The sequence below is a fragment of the Hylobates moloch genome, unplaced genomic scaffold (assembly GCF_009828535.3).
Source record: "Hylobates moloch isolate HMO894 unplaced genomic scaffold, HMol_V3 SCAFFOLD_2, whole genome shotgun sequence".
Taxonomy (NCBI): domain Eukaryota; kingdom Metazoa; phylum Chordata; class Mammalia; order Primates; family Hylobatidae; genus Hylobates; species Hylobates moloch.
The window spans coordinates 41,879,749-41,901,222 of record NW_026652277.1 but is presented as its reverse complement, the minus strand read 5'-3'; the positions used below and the strand labels follow the sequence as shown (position 1 = coordinate 41,901,222).

The 21,474-nt window shown below is 38.6% G+C and overlaps 1 protein-coding gene across 4 annotated transcripts in view; it reads left to right on the top strand.

Annotated features, from left to right (window-relative positions):
- Nucleotides 1-21,474, top strand: part of CCSER1 (coiled-coil serine rich protein 1) — a 1,475,382-nt gene that overhangs the window by 626,476 nt on the left and 827,432 nt on the right. The window contains exon 8 of one of the 4 annotated variants that reach the window (XM_032139408.2): nucleotides 585-2,148. The exons of the other annotated variants lie outside the window; for them this stretch is intronic. Coding sequence (XP_031995299.1) covers nucleotides 585-608 — 24 coding nt within the window. The 3' untranslated portion in view covers nucleotides 609-2,148. Of the gene's footprint in view, nucleotides 1-584; nucleotides 2,149-21,474 lie in introns of those variants that run through there. 4 annotated transcript variants of the gene reach the window in all.

Sequence of the window (21,474 nt, the reverse complement as noted above, 5' to 3'; positions counted from 1 at the left end):
CTGAGAACATGCTTTTTGGATCTGTATTTGCCTTCCAACAACTCTGAAGAATCAATCTGAAAACCAACGCCAATCCTTTGCAGATGGGTGAAAATAAAATATATGATATGTGGGCCTTTGATGATATTCTTGTGCTGCTGAATTAACCGAGCCTGGAACCACCTACCTCTAGTCATCTTGTTATATAGGATGATACATATAGGTTCTATTTCAGCCACTTATAAGTAGTTATCTTTCTATTTACTGTCAAAAGAACCCTCACTGATATAGATGCCCTCAGGACTTGACCCTCCCTGAGTTCCTCTTATGCAGTTAGGGTAATCATCTGTTGGAGTAGGGAAGCCTAGCTTATTTACTTCTCAATGTGGACAAGTTTATCTTTAACTTGTATGCTCTCATTTTCCAAAAAGGAGATAGACCAGAATCCTAAAAAAGTAAGTCTAAACATCGGTGTCCTTTTATGTTTCCCATCTAAATTATCTCTAAGAACACTTAAGGTTCATTGATGGTCCCCAAATAATTCAAGCAAAATGCTGAGTTGGTAGAAGTATAAGGACTGTTATTTATTTTTAGTGTTTTTACAGACCACATACCCCAGGGAATTCTGAAAACCAGACTAATATCAATTGAAGATTGGGGTTCAGGAAGCCTAGATGATCCACCATGACTTATTCAAAAGTTGAAGATGAAAGGAAAGAGTAAAGACTTTTTCCATCCAGTTTTCTAGTCTGAAAGACAAAGAAATAGGCGAAGGACAGTAGGCTTTTCTATATCATTGTATTCATTCAAATGATTCTCTTAAAATAATAATGAACTAGGGAGGCTCTGTAAGCAAGAAAAACGGTCAGGAAGCCTCCTTGCTCCAAGAATACTCGCTTTTTACTTTATTAACATGGTTTGTAAAGGTAAACTAAATTGACTGAAGTATCAATGTTTCTTTATATGTGTGATCTTTTAGACACCATAAATTCTCAGTGTATTAGGCTGTTCTTCCATGGCTCTAAAGAAATACCTGAGACTAGGTGATTTATAAGAAAAGGGGTATAATTGGCCCACAGTTCTGCAGACTCTACAGGAAGCATAATAGCATGTGCTTCTGGGGAGGCCTCAGGAAGCTTCCAATCATGGCAGAAGGCGAAGGGAAAGCAGGCACATTGCATGGTGAGAACAGGAACAAGAACAAGGAAAGGTGGCTGGGAGGTGCCACACAATTTTAAATTACCAGATCTCACAAGAACTCACTATCAGGAAGACAGCACCAAGCCATGAGGGATCCACCTTCATGATCCAAACACCTCCCACCAGGCCCCACCTCCAGCATTGGGGATCACAATTTGACATGAGATTTGAGCAGAGACAAATATCCAAACTCTATCACTCAGAATCTAGAATAGAAAGAGTATGCCTCATGACACTTTTATTCTCTACAGAAACAGACACTGTGCTGAGCTCAAAAAATAGTGATTCATCAAATATGAATGTGCAAACCTCTTTTGTACTGTATCTGTGGAATCCTGGTTACTGGGGCTTTAAGCCCCTGTCCCATAAAATCTCTGTAATACTAACCTAACTCATGGCATTTCTTTAAAATCTAATTTAATGAAATGATGGACATAAAGCCCATGGAACTGAGTGTGTAATCTTCTCTTATTTGATTAGATGTTAAACTTGAAAAGCTTTTTTTTGATAAAATATAAAATACATAAATAAGTTAAATTGTTGTGACTTTCCTTGTAAGATTAAAAACAATAAGGTGTTTTTAATACTTTTTTTCTGTGTTCTCTTGAAAGTAGCTTTACATGTATTAAGCAATCTTGGCTTTAGATATTAGGGACAATAAAAATTTCTGCAATTTTCCCAGTTTTATATAGCCATTGTTTGCAAGTATGAAATCCTGTCTTTTGTTACTGAAATATTATCTTTTATTTTGGCTTTTTTGATAACTTTTATGTTTGCCTTGAGCAAGTCACTTATCTTTTCTATTTTTATTTTCTATTTCAGTTTATTTATGAAAGACAGTAATAATGATTGTGATGTACCTTACAAAAAAAGATAAAATCGTATTGAAAAGACTGTTGAATATGAATGCAGTGTATTAAATGCCAGATATAGGAACAAAAATAAAATGAAGAACATTTCTATTATAAAGTATTTTCCTAAATAGTTTTAGTACTGTGAAAGGCAGTAAAATTATTTCCTGATAAACACTTTCTTGAGTATTCAAGGATTAATTGTCCAGGATAAGAAAGAATCCAGAGTCTTGATTATATTGCCTATTTCCTGGTCAGCCTTCACTGAATAGTTAATTAGAATACCACCAGGAGGCGTCTTCTTAGGTCATAGATGGAATATATTTGTGGGCAAAAAATATTTTTCCTTAAGGAATTTGTAGACTAATTTAAGGAAATAAAAATCAATTTTAACTTCAAATTTCAGCCTAATTAGAAGATAGTAGATCACTCACACATTCATTCATTCATTCAATTAATATTTATTGAACTCCTTCTCTGTGAAAGTTATTGGACTAGATGATTTGAGATGTACAATGACAAAATATGGCTTCTATCCTCAGATCTTATCGTTAATAGGGAAGTGAAGAAATATATAAAAAAAACTCTATTAAGGCTTTTTTAGTGGGTGTTGAAACAAAGGCAGGGAAAGCAGTTATGAATATTTCTAACCAGATATAAAGGCAGTGGCAATAGGAATCGAAGGAAGTGAATGAATTAAAATAATTTTCGGTGAAAAAGGGGATTGTTTGTCAGCTGGATATGGAATGTTGGGAGAAGGTGAGAAGTCAAGGACAGGGATTTCTTTTTTTTTTTTTTTTTGAGTCAGAGTCTCGCCCTGTCGCCCAGGCTGGAGTGCAGTGGTGCAATCTTGGCTCACTGCAAGCTGCATCTCCCGGGTTCACGCCATTCTCCTGCCTCAGCCTTCCGAGTAGCTGGGACTACAGGCACCAGCCATCACGCCCGGCCAATTTTTCTGTTTTTAGTAGAGACGGGGTTTCACCGTGTTAGCCAGGATGGTCTCAATCTCCTGACCTTGTGATCCGCCCTCCTCGGCTTCCCGAAGTGCGTTTTGAGACGGAGTCTCGCTCTGCCGCGCAGGCTGGAGTGCAGTGGTGCAATTTTGGCTCACTGCAACACTGTAACCTCTGCATCCCGGGTTCAAGCAATTCTCCTGCCTCAGCCTCCCGAGTAGCTAGGATTACGGGCATAGGCTACCATGCCTGGCTAATTTTTCTATTTTTAGTAGGGATGGGGTTTCACCATATTGGCCAGGCTGGGGGATTTCTGGTTTCTTCTCTAAAAGCTAAAAAGCTTGGAAGGCATTACTCCTTCCAAGCTTATTTATTCCTTAAAATAAGAAAAAGTTGAACAAACTGAAAGTCAACAATATTTCTTGGGCTCATCAGATAAATTAGAACATAAAACTGTTACTCCCAAATCTAGAAAGGCAGGCGATTGTAGAGAAAAGCAGCTAAGATCTGTTTAACTGCAGCAGAAGTCACTGAAACCATAAACTGGTAGGGACACTTAAATGGTAATTCCGATGAAGATCTGACTGAACGCTGAGTGTGGACTAGCTTGAGAATAAGAAACTCCTGGGGATCACGTTCTTAGGTGAAAGGGGCCGGGCGGAGACCAAACTACACCGGTCGCGGTCAAGAGATCTTTATTGGAGGTATCGAGCGGAGAAGGAAGAGGAGAGAGAGAGGGCTGCTGGTGTGCTGGGTTTTATATCCCTTGGGCCTACGTGGATTGGTCTAGGGGTGGGCCCAAGGGAAGGCGGGAGATGCTTCTTTCTGATTGGCCCTCCTTTGGCGGGTTCAGACAGTGCCCGGTCAAGGAGGGGAGAAGAACCTGGAGCCGGCCCCATCTTAAGGTACGGCACCATTTTAAGGTACCCTATGTTACCTAACATTAGGGAATCCCGCATACATTCATGACTCTCACCTCTAGGGATCCCATCAGGTTCTCACGGTAAGGAACTAAGAAAAATCACCGTTTGTCTTTGTCAGGGATGGGGAAAAGTAACCATCTGAAATATGCCTAGAAAATTCTCTATACATAAGCCTCTTCCAAGGAGAAAAAACTTCACCAGTCAAATATTTATCTCACCAAGGAGAAAGAGTTCTTACTCAATTCCAGGCCTCTCTAACCTTCCTGTCCACATTACATAGAAGAAATAAAACTGTGATGGTTAATTTTATAATATGTGCCAATTTAATACACTAAGAAAGACTTGTGAAGGACGCAGCCCAGGGATACAGCCCCACTTAAGACCAGCTGTAATTGTAAGATTATACAATGTTTTCCCTCCCCAACTTTTTAACACCACATCAACAGGACTCCAGTGTAATAAGTGAATTATAGCTGAGAGAGCTGGAAAGCACACGCTGCAACTTAGAAAAAAAAAAAGAAAAAAAAATCTCATTAATACAAGAATGAGAGTCAGGAAAAGTAGTCAGAATCACAGAATTTTTGTTGCTATTTGTTGTCATTACATTTATTTCTTGAAAGGTAAAATATTAAGCCAGTTTAAAGACTGAGATAAATAGGAGAGAATAAATAGGCTAAAAGTTACTCCAAATTAGAAGACTTTCCTTATATAGTAGCATTCTGAGTGAAGAAGTGCTCAACCTTGCCCATACAGTTCCTCATTTCATATGCACATGACTAGCTGAATAATTTTTGAAAAACCTGTCTTTTCCCCATCATCGTGGATAATGGAAAATGTTCTCTATATGAAGACAATTTATAGCACACTGTGATTATAGTAATAAACAGCATACTAGTTATCATAAATGCATATGCTGATTTTATATATTTTGGTAATCATTCCTTTATTCAACTGATTTTCAATAACAGTGTGTTCCAAAAGTGAGGTTACCAGGATGAAAATGATGTGTTCTAATTCATGTCTGTAGTTGGTTTTGATAAGCCTGGAGCTGTGGAATGAGAAGGAGTGGGAGGGGACTATAAATCCTTGAAATGCTTCCCAGATGATTTAGAAAAAGTCTACTTCCACACCCTACTGAAAACTACCTGTCTGGTTTGTTATGCATATACCTCAGTATCCATATATTTCACTACATTTGACCCTTGAACAACAAGGGAGATAGAGGCACCAACCCCTATGCAGTTGAAAATCCATGTATAACTTTTGATCCCCCTCAACCTTAACTACTCACAGTCTACTGTTGACTAGAAGTCTTACTGATAACATAAACACTGTTGATTAACGTGTATTTTGTTTATGTATTATATACTGTATTCTTAAAGTAAGCTAGAGAAAAGAAAATGTTTTTAAGGAAATCATAAGAAAGAGAAAATATATATTATTCATTAAGTGGAAGTAGATTATCATAAACATCTTTATCTTCATCCTCGTCACATTGAGTGGGCTGAGGAGGAACAGGAAGATGAAGGGTTGGTCTTGCTTTCTCAGGGGTGGAAGAGGCAGGAGAATATTCACTTATAAGTGGATCCACACAGTTCAAACCTGTACATTATTATTTTTGAGATGGAGTCTCACTCTCTCACTCAAGCTGGAGTGCAGTGGCATGATCTCAGCTCACTGCAACCTCTGCCTCCAGGGCTCAAGGGATCCTCCCACCTCAGCCTCCCAAGTATCTGGGACTGCAGGCATGTACCACCATGCCCAGCTAATTTTTGTATTTTTTAATGGAGATGGGGTTTCACCATGTTGTCCAGGCTGGTCTGGAACTCCTGGGGTCAAGCAATTCACCCTCCTTAGCCTCCCAAATTACAGGCATGAGCCACCACTCCCAGCCCAAACCTGAACATTAAGGGTCAACTGTATATAGTTTTCTTGTTATTATGTTATAATCCTGTGACTTGACTGGCTCTCTTTTTAAGATGCTAGATGTTGTGCAGCTGGATAAAGTTCAAGTGGCAATGGAAGAACAGGAATCATATTTACATTGATAATCAAAGTGAATAGAAAAGTCTATTATTTTCAAGATAATATAATACCATTAAAGTGCAAATCTCTCAATGTGACAAGTTCTGAAAAATACAGTTTCTATGTTCGAGCAAAATAACTTGATGATTATTGACAGAAATAAGGTACCATTTACCTTTATAAAATGTTAGTTTCTAAATAAATCTCAATCCAATGCCATTTAAAACTATATGTTTAATTTGTATGTTTTCATAAGTTGTCAAATTTTTTTTACAATATTCACATTTTAGTAGATTTACAGTAACATCTTTTTGAACTGTGGCTGTGTTTTTTCACTTAATGAACAAAATGTGTATTGCTTTTCTACTTGTAAAGTGTTATTAATATCCAAAAGATTAACAAATGCCATTTTTTTCTGCAATTGCTTGTTATTTAAGCTTCTTCATCAACATTTGTTATGTAGCAAATACTCATATAGTTTGCATTTTGTGGAGCTGAGAGGTACTTATGTAAAATTGTTTCCAAGCTTTACCTTCTCCCTATTCTCTAAAACAAATTTCTGGCCTGGTCGACTTCAATTCTTTTACTCCGTAGCTACAGTCTGAATGGGGCTGAGGGGGATTCTTCTTTGTCAGATACTTTCTCAAGGGCTTTCATAATGCAGAATCAAAAGGAAAGCTGGGCAGATAGAAAGACGTGGCTCCTAAGCAATGTTCTGTAGGGCACGTGGAAGAGCAACTAAAGTGATTCAGGGAAACTGATAGAGGAGAAAAGGGCAATATTAAAAACTACTGTGGTGAGCTATATGTTCTAATAATGATGTTCAAGATATACAAATGAAGATCTTCAGTTGTCGTGAATTTTCTTTTTTGGTCTGAATATTTTCTTTGGAACACAATATTACTCAGAAACTATAACATGGTTCCAATAGGTTGTATGATTGATAAATATCTCTTAATAAATATTTTATTTCCCAGATAATGTATTTTTTCTAGTACATAGATCCTTTAATATTGTAATCATTTTACTCAAAGTTTAGAAATTAAAAAATTAAATCACACATAAATCTAAAACTCTTGTAAAATAATTGTCATAATTTTGCATATTTTCAGGTTTTTCATTTAAAATTCCATTTACAAACAAAGCGTATTTTCCATTTACCACACGGACTTCTGTGTATAGAAAATCTCTCTGTTTTTCCTCTACTCTCATACCATAGCAATCAACAATGAAGACATCTGTGACCAAATGTGTATGTATGGTGGGGGGGTTCCCCACACCGAGCAGCAGACACCAGCTGGGTGTCCTCCAGTGCAATTCTGATGCTATCTTCCTGAGGATACTGTCAGATCCAACAGGTTGGGGGCTCATTCCCCAAGAGTCCTCTTCAGACATCAGGTGCAAGTCTGGCCCTCTGAACATCTGAGTGACCAGCTTCAAGCTGAGGTTTCCATACCCCCTTTTTGTGTTGGATTAACTTTCTGGAGTGGCTCACAGAACTCAGGGAATCACTAACTTAACTTACCAGTTTATTATAAAGAATATTCCAAAGGATTCAGATGAAGTGACCATAGGGTGAGGTATGGGGGAAGGGACACAGACCTTCCTTGCCCACCCTGGGCACACCTCCGTCTAGGAACTCTACACCTTTGTTCAGATATCCTAAAGCTCTTCCAACTTAGTTCTCTTCGATTTTTATGGAAGCATTCCTTCTTCCAGGATGTGAGGTTGGACCCTCTCAGGGGAAGGACTTAACACAATTAGAAAAACAGGGGAAGATTAGAGTCCTGCCCCAAGAAAGAAAGGAGAGAGATTCTGTTTCCTGAGGCCTTTCCCTGAGATCTAATGCACCCATTATAACAAAAGACAGTAGCAAAGGCCACGGAGTTATGAGCCAGGAACTGTGGATGAAAACCAATATATATTCAATCGTAACACTACAACTTTGTGACCATTTTTTTGAATGCATAATTTTCAGTGAATACATTTACTATCATTGAATAACAATTTTTTAATTGTTGTTTACTTAGGTTGCTTTCACGACATTACAATGCTGGGTATGTGTCATGTGGCCTCTAGTTTTCAGTCTTCAAAGATGTTTTCTTTTAATTAATAAGGCACAGATGGAATGGAGATGGAGTATGTGTAGAAGGGTATTTATTCAAATTTTTTCCCATGTCTGGAGGTGATACTTCTCTTACAACTTGATTATGTGTGAAAAGGAATTTGAACAATTTTATGTCTCCATGAACTTCATCATGTACTGATTAGAGGTCAAAGTGAACTTGACCTTGATGAGATTGTCTAGACATTTTAACCGGCATTTTGACTGGCATTGTCTAGATATTTTGACTAGAAAGTGGTGATGCTTCCTAAATGTGGTTGGTGGCTGCTCAACTGTCTACAAGAAGTAGGGTCACGGCAATAAGTTTTGCAGTTTATTTGAATGATTAGATGAGTATAGTGTGAAGGTTAAACTACTGCTACATACACTGCCTTAAGTAGGCAGCTGCTTATGAATCAAGTTGTGAATAAAATATGCACAGATAAGGGTACTTTATTTTTATAACAAAGAAATAAAAGACCTATTACTATTATATTAGAAATGCTGGTAAGCCCATCAATTTCTAATATTACCCTATGTTAGAAATAAGAATAAGCACTTGGAGAGCTTTGAGGTGAAAGACTAAGGTAGAAAATGATCATGGGTTATGTACTCTATTTTTTTACATCCATTCTTCTTTTCTTTGTTCATTTATCAGTTATTGAAAAATCAGATATCAACTCAATTACTTATATATGATCTATAAAATGTAGCCATTGAAAATTATGGGTGTGTCTATGTATTAGTTTCCTAAGGCTGTCATAGAAAAAGTACTACAAACAAACTGAGTGGCTTAGACAATGGAAATTTATTGTCACAGTTCTAGAGGCTAGAATTCTGAGATGAAGGTGTTGGTAGGACCAAGCACCCTTTAAAGGTGCTAGGGAAGGATCTGTTCTGGACCTCAAGCCTGGTATCTAGTAGTTTCTTGGTTTGTGATGGCATAACTCCAGTCTTCACATGGTGGTTCCCTGTAGGTGTCCTTTGTGTCCAAATTTCCCCTTTTTTATAAGGAAACTAGTCATTATAAAAAGGCTCACTTCCCTCTAGTATTTTCTCTTTTTAACTAATTATGTCTGCAAAGACCTTATTTCCAAATAATATATCCTGACTTACCAGGAGTTAGGACTTCAACATAGGGATTGGACGGGGGACCGGGGAGAAACAATTCAATCATTAACAATCAAATACGTAGTTAAAGTTCATTAGAAAGGGGATCCTTTATCATTGACTCACTGTCAATAAAAGATTAGTTTATTTCTTTGGTTTACAGATAGTTCTTTGCCTGGTTATGTACTGAATCTCATTCTTTCTTAACACCCGAAAGATTTTCCTCCCCTAGGCATTCCTCTTTCCCGGGTATTTTTAAATCACTGGATCATTTTCATCAGTGTTTAAACTTGCTTAAGCTTTTCTACCTAACACATACACACACACACACACTATCTCAATCTTGTTAACAACTATTCTGCTCACAAGTTTATTGAAAGAAACTTGCCTTCTGATAATTATGTAGTTGGCTGCTCACTACTTTTTTCTTTCAGGTTATTTCTGAACTCTCTGTAATCTGGATTCTGCTTCCAAAACACCATCCAGAGCAGCTTTGATAACGTCAACAGTGACTTACTTTTTTAATAAGCCTGGTGAAAACTATTCAGTCTTACTTTATTTCCTCTCTGTTATATCTAACATAATTGATCTCACTCTCCTTCTTAAATTTGTTTGCTCCCAAAGCTATTGTGACACCATAATTAATTTTTTTCTTTTGTTTGTTTTCATTTTTCTTCACAATCACTTTTTTGTTTTTCAACTATTTATTTTCTACTACATGAATATCCTAGTGATTCTCAAATCTCCATTTTCTGATCAGATATTTCTCTTTTGAGCTCATACTCACATAGCCAATGTCTACTGATATGGTTTGGCTCTGTCCCCACCCAAATCTTATCTTGAATTTTAACTCCCATAATTCCCATGTGTCTTTGGAAGAACTCGGTGGGAGGTAATTGAATCATGGGGGCACATCTTTCCTGTGCTGTTCTTGTGAGAGTGAATAAGTCTCATGAAATCTGACAGTTTTATAAAAGGGGAGTTTACCTGCACAGGCTCTTTCTTCTTGCCTGCTGCCTTTCATGTAAGACGTGACTTGCTCCTCCTTGCCTTGCACCATGATTATGAGGCCTCCCCAGCGCCATGTGGAACTGTAAGCCCATTAAACTTCTTTTACTTCCTAGTCTTGAGTATGTCTTTACCAGCAGCGTGAAAATGGACTAATACACCTACTATATTTCTTCGGCTGGATTTTATAAGCAACATTTCAATTGAACTCATTATATTTTTTACCCTAAAATTCCACCTGAAATTTTATTTGCTCTTAACAGGAGTGAGCAGTACTTCCATTCCACTAGTATACATGCCAAAACATAAAGTTATTCTTGACTCTCCTTTCTCATTTGCCTGTCTCTACTCCACCCATATCTGTAGACTCCATCTTCTAAGTAGCTTTCAAATTCACCTCCATAGCCCATCTTAGTTTAAATCTTAATTATTTCCTGTGTGAATTATTAAAATAACCTTTTAACAGTCTTTAGTCTTGGTCCTATGCAGCCTTTTCTTTATATTATCCTCAGCAAACTACTGCAGGAGTACTTTATACTGTACCCAGAGTAAACTGCATAAATTTAAATATGATTATAATTTTCCATGATTAAAATTTATTATTGATATACCATAGCCTTCTGAATAAAACATAATTTATTCTTATGGAATAAAGGACTATGATTTGGTTTCTTCTGGTTTCTCTTTGCCAAGGTATACCTCTCCACACTAGTATAGTAAAATACTTGTTCCCCAAACTCTTGCCTCCAGGGATTTTAATGTTCCTACCTTTGTTTAGAAAATACTTGGCTTTCTTTTATCTTTTACTAGTTCCTTCTGACCATTGGGATTCTGGATACATTTTTTCCCCCCCAGAATGCTTTCTCTGACTCTACTACCTTGGTCTATGTATTTGCTTTCTTTTGCTGTGAGGCAAATTACTACAAACTGGAACTTCCCAACAAGTTTCTCATCTCCATCTGAGACCATTTCAGCTTGCACTTCATTGTCCAGATCACTATCAGCATTTTGGTCAAAGTCATTCAACAAGTCTCTAGGAAGTCTCAAACTTTCCCATATCCTCCTGTCTTCTGAGCCCTCCAAGTCTCTAGGAAATTCCAAAATTTCCCGCATTTTCCTGTCTTCTTCTGAGGCCTCCAAACTGTTCTGATCTCTGCCTGTTACCCACTTCCAAAGTCACTTCCACATTTTCAGCTATCTTTATAGCAGCACCCCACTCTCTGCAGTACAAATGTACTGTATTATTCTGCTCTCATGCTGCTATGAAGAAGTACTCAAGATTCAGTAATTTATAAAGAAAAGAGATTTAATTGATCCACAGTTCTGCATTGCTGTGGGGGTCTTACAGAACTTACAGGCATGGCAGAAGGCACCTCTTCACAGGGCAGCAGGAGAGAGAATGAGTGTTGAGCAAAGGGGGATGCCCCTTATAAAACCATGAAATCTCATGATGACTTACTATCATGAGGATACCATGGGGGGAAACTGTCCCCATGATTCAATTACCTCCCACTGGATCCTTCCCATGACATGTGGGGATTAAGGGAACTACAATTCAAGATGAGATTTGGGTGGGGACACAGCTAAACCACAGCAGTGGGTAAAATGCCATCAAACAACATTGCATGCTGCAGAGTAATCTTTTGTGAAGAGTCAACAAATGTGGTAAACTTCATTCTCTTACTTTAAGAATTGCCACAGCCACCCCAGCTCAATAACCATCACCCTGATCAGTCAGCAGCCATCAACATTGAGGCAAGACCCTCCACTAACAGAAAGAGTACAACTCTTTGAAGTCTCAGATGATTATTATTTTTAATAACATATTTTTAAATAAAGATACACACTTTTAGCTGGGCGTGGTGGCTCACGCCTGTAATCCCAGCACTTTGGGAGGCCAAGGCGGGTGGACCACGAGGTCAGGAGATCAAGACCATCCTGGCTAACACAGTGAAACCCCATCTCTACTAAAAATACAAAAAAATAGCCAGCTACTCAGGAGGCTGAGGCAGGAGAATGGCTTGAACCCGGGAGGTGGAGCTTGCAGTGAGCCGAGATCGCAGCACTGCACTCCAGCCTGGGCTACACAGCGAGACTCTGTCTCAAACATACACACACACACACACACACAAAACACACATTTATAAGATGTAATGCTATTGAATGCTTAATAGCTAAAGGGCTAAAGTATAGGCTAAATGTAAGTTTTAAATGCACTGGGAAACCCAAAAATTCATCAAAATGGAACAGTTTATTGTGATATTTACTTGATTGCAGTTGCCTTGAACCAGTCCCACAGTATCTCAGAGGTATGCCCATATATAGTATTGGTTTATGTTGTATAGCTATAATCTGTAGCTTCAGCTAATGTTCATTGCCTTCTTGCAGTTCAGTTTTTTGACTTTGCAGAATCCCTGATACCAGTGTTTAAGGTGAGTCATATTATCTGTAATCCCTGCACAGCACAATGTTGACATCACTGCTTTTTTTCTCTTGAAAATTTTATGTTGATGCCCAAGTCCATGGAACATTTCTGAAGCATTACTTATTTTTGTATTCTTCTTCATTGTCACAATTCAGCACCCCATAAAAAAGGGTACTATGTATATTTTAGGATCTGCCAGTATTAGGAAAGTCTTTTCTCTCTAGTTTTTACTCTCCTTTGTTATCATATAAAACCTGAAGGGCTTTACACTCTCTTTTTTATCTAAAAACTGCATATGTATTCCCAAGCACTGCCCAATGTTATTCATGCTGTCCTTTCCCTGTGTCTGAAATGTACAGGGCCCCAGAGATGGCTCAGCTTCTTTCTTCCAGGAGGATGGCAGAAGGGTGCCCACTACCTATAGCCAAGCCCTTGTCAGCACTGTGTCCTGTGAGATTTAAAGATTCTTTTGATGGGTGACAGGATACATGGACACTCAGACAGATAAAAGGCAGAACTCTTTTGTTACTTACAGCTCAAAGGAAAGAAGGCTGCCCTGCAGGACCATGCAATAGGTTGCACGTGGGGACAGGATAGCAGCAACCTGGAGTTGAGGGTGGCAGCTTGTGCTAGGCAGGAAAGGTGGGGAATGCCTAGTTGAACAGATTTCCTGTGGATAGACTAATTTAGATACTTCCAAGGGCTCTGGGGAATAGGGGCTGTCCCTAGTTGCCTGGTACTTGGCTTGGTGGATGGAGTAAAGGGGAGTGCTGATAGGGCTGGTACCTGGAGTGTGAGGGCCTGATAAGGGAAGTGTTTGGAGTGCAGATGTTTCAGCTGATAAAGAAGGGGTAATAACTGGACTCTGGCCAGGCCTCAAAACTGGGTCAAGACAGCATTTAAGAAATAAAAACAAAACAAAACAAAAACTGTGTTACACACTTCTAGAAGGTAATGAACATGTGTTTGATGTCTTTGAATACCTTTTTTCTACCAAGAAAGTAAGTTCATAGTGATGTTCAAACATAATTTCTTACTTTTTTTTTCTTGTTTAAATTTAACTTTCATTTAAGTTCAAGGATACATGTGCAGGTTTGTTATGTAGGTAAACTTGTGTCATGGGCGTTTATGGCACAGATTATTTTGTCACCCAGGTATGAAGCCTAGTATTCATTAGTTAGTTTTCCTGATCCTTTCCCTCCTCCCACCCTTCAGCCTCCAATAGGCCCCAGTGCGTGTTGTTTCCCACTATGTATCCATGTGTTCTTATCATTTAGCTCCCACTTATAAGTGAGAACACGCAGTATTTGGTTTTCTTTTTCTTTTTTGCTGAGGATAATGGCCTCCATCCATATTACTGCAGAGGACGTAATCTTATTCTTTTCTATTGCTGCATGATATTTCATGATGTTTATATACCACATTTTTTCTATCCAGTCTGCCACTGATGGACATTTAGGTTGATTCCATGTCTTTGCCATTGTGAATAGTGCTGCAATGAACATATGTGTGCATGTGTCTTTATAATAGATTTATATTTGTTTGAATATATACCCAGGAATGGGATTGCCGTGACAAATGGTATTTCTGTTTTTAGGTCTTTGAAGAATCACCACACTGTCTTCCACAATGGTCGAACTGATTTACACTCCCACCAACAGTGTATAAGCATTTCGTGTCCTCTGCAACTTTGCCAGAAGCTGTTATTTTTTAACTTCTTAATAACACATACCATTCTGTGAGATGGTATCTCATTGTGGTTTTGATTTGCATTTCTCTAATGATCAGTGATGTTGAGCTTTTTTTGATATGATTGTTGGCTGAATGTATGTCTTCTTTTTGAGAAGTGTCTGCTCATGTCCTTTGTACACTTTTTAATGGGGTTGTTTTTGTCTTTTAAGTTTGTTTTAGTTCCTTACAGATGCTGGGTATTAGACCTTTATCAGATGCATAGTTTGCAAAAATATTCTTTCATTCTGTAGATTGTCTGCTTACTCTGTTGATACTTTCTTTTACTATGCAGAAGTTCTTTTGTTTAATTAGATGCCATTTGTCCATTTTTGCTTTTGTTGTAATTGCTTTTGGTGTTTTCATAATGAAATCTTTGCCCATGCCTATGTCCTGAATGGTATTGCCTAAGTTGACTTCCATGGCTTTTATAGTTTTGAGTTTTACATTTAAGTCTTTAATCCCTCTTGAGTAGATTTTTGTATATGATGTGAGGAAGAGATCCAGCTTCAATCTTCTGCATATAGCTATCCAGTTATCCCAGCACCATTTATTGAGTAAGGAATCCTTTCACCATTGCTTGTTTTTGTCAGGGTTGTTGAAGATCATATAGTTGTAGCTGTGTGGCCTTATTACTGGGTTCTCTGTTTTGTTCCATTGGTCTAAGTGTCTGTTTTGTACCAGTACCATGCTGTTTTGGTTACTGTAGCCTGTATCATAGTTTGAAGTTGGGTAGCTTGATGCCTGCAGCTTTGTTCCTTTTGCTTACAATTGCCTTTGATATTCAGGCTTTCTTTTTTTCGTTGTTCCATTTGAATTTTAAAATAGCATTTTCTGGTTCTGTGAAGAATGTCAATGGTAGATTAATACGAATAGCATTGAATCAGTAAATTGCTTTGGGCACTATGGCTATTTTAATGATATTAATTATTCCTATCTATGAGCATGGAATGTTTTCCCATTTGTTCATGTCATCTGTGATTTCTTTGAGAAGCGTTTTGTAGTTCTCTTTGTAGAGGTCTTTCACCTCCCTTGTTAGCTGTATTTCTAAGTATATTTTTTTGTGTGTGTGGCAACTGTAAATTGGATTGTATTCCTGATTTGGCTCTCAGCTTGACTTTTTCTGGTGTAAAGAAACGTTACTGATTTCTGGCTGGGTGTGGTGGCTCACACCTGTAATCCCAGCACTTTGGGAGGCAGAAGGTGGGCTGATCACAGGGTCAGGAGTTCGAGACCAGCCTGGCCAACATGGTGAAACCCCATCTCTACTAAAAATACAAATTAGCCAGGCGTGGTGGCGGGTGCCTGTAATCCCAACTACTCGGGAGACTGGAGCAGAAGAATCGCTTGAAACCAGAAAGCAGAGGTTGCAGTGAGCCGAGATCGTGCCACTGCACTGCAGCATGGGCAACAAAGGCAAAACTCTGTCTCAAAAAAAAAAAAAAAAAAAGAAAAGAAAGAAATGTTAGGATTTCTGCACATTGATTTTGCATCCTGAGACTTTGCTGAAGTTGTTTGTCAGCTTAAGGAGCTTTTGGGCTGAGATTATGGGGTTTTCTAGATATAGGATCATGTTTTCTGCAAACAGGGATAGTTTGACATCCTATCTTCCTATTTGGATGTCCTTTATTTCTTTCTCTTGCCTGATTATCCTGGCCAGGACTTTCAATACTATGTTGAATAGGAGTGGTGAGAGAAGGCATCCTTGTCTTTTGCTGGTTTTTAGGAGAATGCTTCCAGCTTTTGCCCATTCAGTGTAGTGTTGGCTGTGGGTTTGTCATAGATGGCTCCTATTATTTTTAGGTATGTTCCTTCAATACTTAGTTTATCGAGAGTTTTTAACATGAAAGGGTGTTGAGTTTTATTGAATGCCTTTTCTGTATCTATTGAAATGATTATGTGGGTTTTGTCTTTAGTTCTGTTTATGTGATGAATCACATTTATTTATTTGTGTATGTTGAACCAACCTTACATCTCATGGATAAAGCCTACTTGATTATGGTGGATAAGCATTTTGACGTGCTGCTGGATTTGTTTTGCCAGTATTTTGTTGAGAATTTGTGCATCAATGTTCATAAAAAATATTGGCCTGAAGTTTTTTGTTGTTGTGTCTCTGCCAGGTTTTGGTGTCAGGATGATGCTGGCTTCATAGAATGAGTTAGGGAGGAGTCTCTCCTTCTCAGTTACCTGGGATAGTTTCAGGAAGAAACATACTGGCTCTTCCGGTACATCTAGTGGAATTCAGCTGTGAATCTATCTGGTCCTGGGCTTTTATTGTTTTGAAGGCTATTTGTTATTGATTCAATTTCAGAGCTTATTATTGGTCTGTTCAGGGATACCATTTCTTCCATGCTCAGTATTGGGAGGGTTTATGTGTCCAGGAATTTATTCATTTCTTCTAGATTTTCTAGTTTATGTTCATAGAGGTATTAATAATATTTTCTGATTTTTTTTTTGTATTTCTGTGGGGTCAGTGGTAATACCTTCTTTGTTGTTTCTGTTTATTTGGATATTGTCTCTTTTCTTCATTAGTCTAGCTAGTGGTATATCTGTTGTACTAAATTTTTCAAAAAAAAAAAAAAAGACTTCTGGATTTGTGGATCTTTTGAAGGGTTTTTCTTGTCCCCATCTCCTTCAGCTTTGATTTTAGTTATTTCTTGTCTTCTGCTAGCTTTGTGATTTGTTTCCTCTTGATTTTCTAGTTCTTTTAGTTGTGATGTTAGGTTGTTAACTTGAGATCTTTCTAACTTTTTGATGTGAGCATTTAGTGCTATAATTTTCCCTCTTAACACTGCCTTATCTGTGTCCCAGGGATTCTGGTACATTGTATCTTTTTTCTTATTTATTTCAAAGAACTTCCTGATTTCCTCCTGAATTTTATTATTTACCAAAAAGTCATTCAGGAGCAAGTTTTTCAATTTTAATGTAATTATATGGTTTTGAGTTAATTTCTTAGTTTTGACTACTAATTTGATTGTACTGTGGTTCAAGACATTGTTTTTTATGATTTCAGTTCTTTTGCATTTGCTAAGGAGTGTTTTACTACTACTGATTTTGTGATCAATTTTAGATTATATGCCATGTGACAATGAAAAGCATATATATTCTGTTCTTTTGGGGTGGAAAGTTCTGTAGATGTCTATTAGATCCATTTGATCCAGTTCTGAGTTCGTGTCTTGAAGATCTTTGCTTATTTTCTGTCTTGGTGATCTAATATTGTCAGTGGGATGTTAAAGTCTCCCACAATTATTATGTGAGAGTCGAAGTCTCTTTGAAGGTCTCCAAGAACTTGATTTATGAATCTGGGTACTCCTATGTTGGGTGCATATATATTTAGGATAGTTAGATCTTATTGTTGTATTGAACCCTTTACCATTATGTATTGTCCTTGTCTTTTATTTTTATATTTGTTGGTTTAAAGTCTGTTTTGGCTGAAACTAGGATTGCAACCCTACTTTTATCTGTTTTCCATTTGCTTGGTAGATTTTTCTGCATCCCTTTATTTTGAACCTACGTCATTGCATGTGAGATGGGTCTCTTGAAGACAGCATACCAATGGGTCTTCTGATTCCTTATCCAGCTTGCCACTCGGTGCCTTTTAATTGGAGAATTTAGCCCATTTACATTCAAGGTTAATAGGATATTTGTGGATTTGATTCTGTTATGATGTTAACTGTTTATTTTTCTACTTGTTTATGTGGTTGCTTCATAGTGTCACTGATCTGTAATTTAGTTTGTTTTTGTAGTAGCTGCTAATGGTTTTTCCTTTCCGTATTCAGTGCTTCCTTCAGGAGCTCTTGTAAGGCAAGTCTGGTGGTAACAAATTCCCTCAGCATATGCTTGTCTGAAAAAGATCTCATTTCTCCTCCTCTTATGAAGCTTAGTTTGACGAGGTATGAAATTCTGGGTTTGAATTCTTTTCTTTAAGAATATTGAATATAGGCCCCCAGTGTCTTTTGGCTCATAGGGTTTCTGCTGAGATGTCTGCTCTTAGCCTGATGGGCTTCCCTTTGTAGGTGACTTGGCCTTTCTCTCTAGCTCCCTTTAACATTTTGTTCTTTCATTTTAACCTTGGAGAATCTGATGATTATGTCTATTGGGGATGATCTTCTTTTAAAGTGTGTTATTGGGGTTCTCTGCATTTTATGAATTTGAATGTTGGCCTCTCTAGGTAGGCTGGTAAAGTTCTCATGGATAATACTCTGATATATGTTTTCCAAGTTGGCTCTATTCTCCTGATATCTTTCAGGGACACCAAAGAGTTGTAAGTTTGGTCTCTTTATGTAATGCTGTATTTCTCAGAGGTTTTGTTTGTTCATTTTCATTCTTTTTTCTCTATATTTGTCTGACTGCCTTATTTCAGAAAGCCAGTCCTCAATTTATGAGATTCTTTCCTTTTCTTGGTATATTCTGCTATTGATACTTGTGATTGCATTATGAAATTCGTGTAGTGTGCTTTTCAGGTCTATCATGTTGGTTACATTATTTTCTATACTGGCTATTTTGTCTGTCAGCACCTGCATTATTTATCAGGATTTTTAGCTTCCTTGTACTGGATTTTAATATACTCTTGTAGCTCAGTGATCTTCATTCATATCCATATTCTGAATTCTATTTCTGTCATTTCAGCCATCTCACCCTGGTTTAGAACCTTTGCTGGAGAGGTGATACAATCATTTGGTGGAAAAAAAAAGGCCTTCTGGCTTTTTGGGTTGACACAGTTCTTGCACTGATTCTATTTCATCTTTGTGGGCTTATCTACCTTCAATGTTTGATATTGCTGACATTTGCATGGGTTTTTAAAAATTCCTTTATCCTATTTGATGACCTTCAGGGTTTGATTGTGATATTATGTGGATTCAACTGACTGGCTTTGTTTCTGGAAGATTTTAGGAGGTCAGTGCTCAGCCCCCAACTCCTGGACTACGTGCTCTCACTCTGGGGGCGTGTATTAAGCCTTGACTTTGTTCTCTTGGCTCCTTGATGTTAGGAACCCACTGCACTGAGGTTGGGGGAGGCAGTGGGTGGTGGCGGAAGGTGCTTTCGGACCACAGGTCACTACACTCTGATGGGTGGTGCCAGCCAAAGCATTTTTTAGTGCAGTAACAGCAGGATCAGTCCCTGTTCTCACGTGCTAGCAGCAACAGTAGTGGCAGCTGCAGCAGAGTGCCAGCAGGTGCCATGGTTCCTGCCTCCCTTCAGGCATTCACCACAGTGGTGAAGGCAACACAGCTTGGCAGTGAGGGGAGTCTCTGTTGGCAACTGTGTGTATGGTCACACTGGAGGTGATGTTGGCTCAGGGGTGGGGTACTGTTGGGCACAGGTCTGGGTGTCTTCTCTGTGTCCCAGAAGGTGGAGTGGTAACTCAGTATGAGGGAGGATCTGCTGTTCACTGTGCAGTATTAGCACAAGGGCAGGGTGCTGGCAGGGGAGAGGTTGGCTGGTTCTGTGCCTGCCAAGGCTCTGTCTGCAATGGCAGTTGGTGGAGGGTGGGGGACAGATAGTCTGTGAGGTAAGCAAAGCAAAATCCATTTGGGCAGACACACACCAGCCAAGTGATGTGGGATCCTGGGGAAGCTGCAGTATGGGGAGACAGTGTGCAGGCTGGTGTGTGGCCGTAGGGGTCGTGCCACTGGAGCTCTCTGTAGCTCAGACACAGTCCACCAGTGCAGAAGCTATGGGCTCCTAAGTAACCCAAGACTGCCCTGCAAGCAGTCATGGGCAGTCTGGGGCCCCAGGAGAGGCCAGAAGACTAAGGGGTGCTCAGGTCGCACAGGCCCCATATGATGGGCAAAACTGCCTGACAAGAGTTCAGGTCCAGCAGTTCCCCATGACTAAAGTCTCCTATGGGAGCAAGTCAAGCCAAGGGGGTGGCTGTCCCTGGCCATATTCTGTTACACATGCTCCCACATAAAAACCTCTGGACTCCACATCAGCTGGCTTGCTGTCCTTAACACTTCTTTAAGCATCTCTCCCTGCCAACACAAGTGTCTAGTGGTCAACGGGTCTCCTCCTGCCAGTGATTCAGAGGCCCATGGTGAGAGCAGATTGCCCCTTGCCAGTTCAGCTGACCCATTCCCTGGGAGCCGTTGGGGGCCAGGAACAAGTCCTGTTGCACGCTGGACCTGTGCAGAGTTCCCAGCTTTCTCCTGCTTCAGCCCAGCTTCTGTGTCTTCCTTCTGTCCACTCTTGGTGCCTTCCCTCTGAAGGCCTGTTGGGAGCACGCCAGTCATCTTGGTCCCTTGGTGGTGCTGTTTCCCATGAATTCTTACTCAATTTAGGAGGTTTAGGTAGATAAATAGATAAAATTTCCTTTATTCCTATGTAAAACACAAAAAGCCAGTAAGCATGCTTCATAACAGAAAGGAACTTTTAATATAATGTTTTAAACCATTTTTTCTTTTCTTCTTCTTATCATTATTATTTTTTGTAGAGATGAGGTCTTACCATGTTGCCCAGGCTGGTCTCATACTCTTGGGCTCAGGAAATCTTCCACCTTGTCTTCCCAAAGTGTTGGGATTACACACATAAGCTCTGTGACTGGCTTTTTATTTTTTATTTTTTTCATGTGTAGTTTACATTGTGGGAGGAGATATGTAAAGAATTTCTTACCTTCCTTAAGAAATACAGGTAGAATATGGCATTTCCTAGCTATCTCCTCTGGGAAACAAAAATGCGGGAATCAAAAGAATCTCACAACCTCTTAAATGCATTACTTTCTCCTAAAATTTCTTATCAAGCAATTCCAGTGAGACAGTGTAAGTTATTGCTTTATCACTTGTTGACTGTTTCTGTTAAGAAGCTCATTGTTGATGAGTTTGTAAAGCGACTTATGTCTTAAATATAGTTCCAAATTGATTTTAATGAAACCCATGGGTTTTAGGAGATCAGAAAACTAATTTATGTTGCGTAGTAACTCATTCTATGACCCTGAGAAATGTGGTTCTCATTCTTCTACATGCAAAATACTGTCATTTTAAGATAGCTTTAGAAAAGTAAATACCAATGTTTATTTTTAAATTTTAAATTTTATGAAAGAATTGGATCAAACAAAAAAGTAAGGAAAGACTTGAGTAGTGTTTTTATAAAGATAGGTTGAAATGCTCTGTTCACTTACTGTGTAATCAGAAAAAAATCAGTAAAATGGGCTACATTACATTAGAAAAGT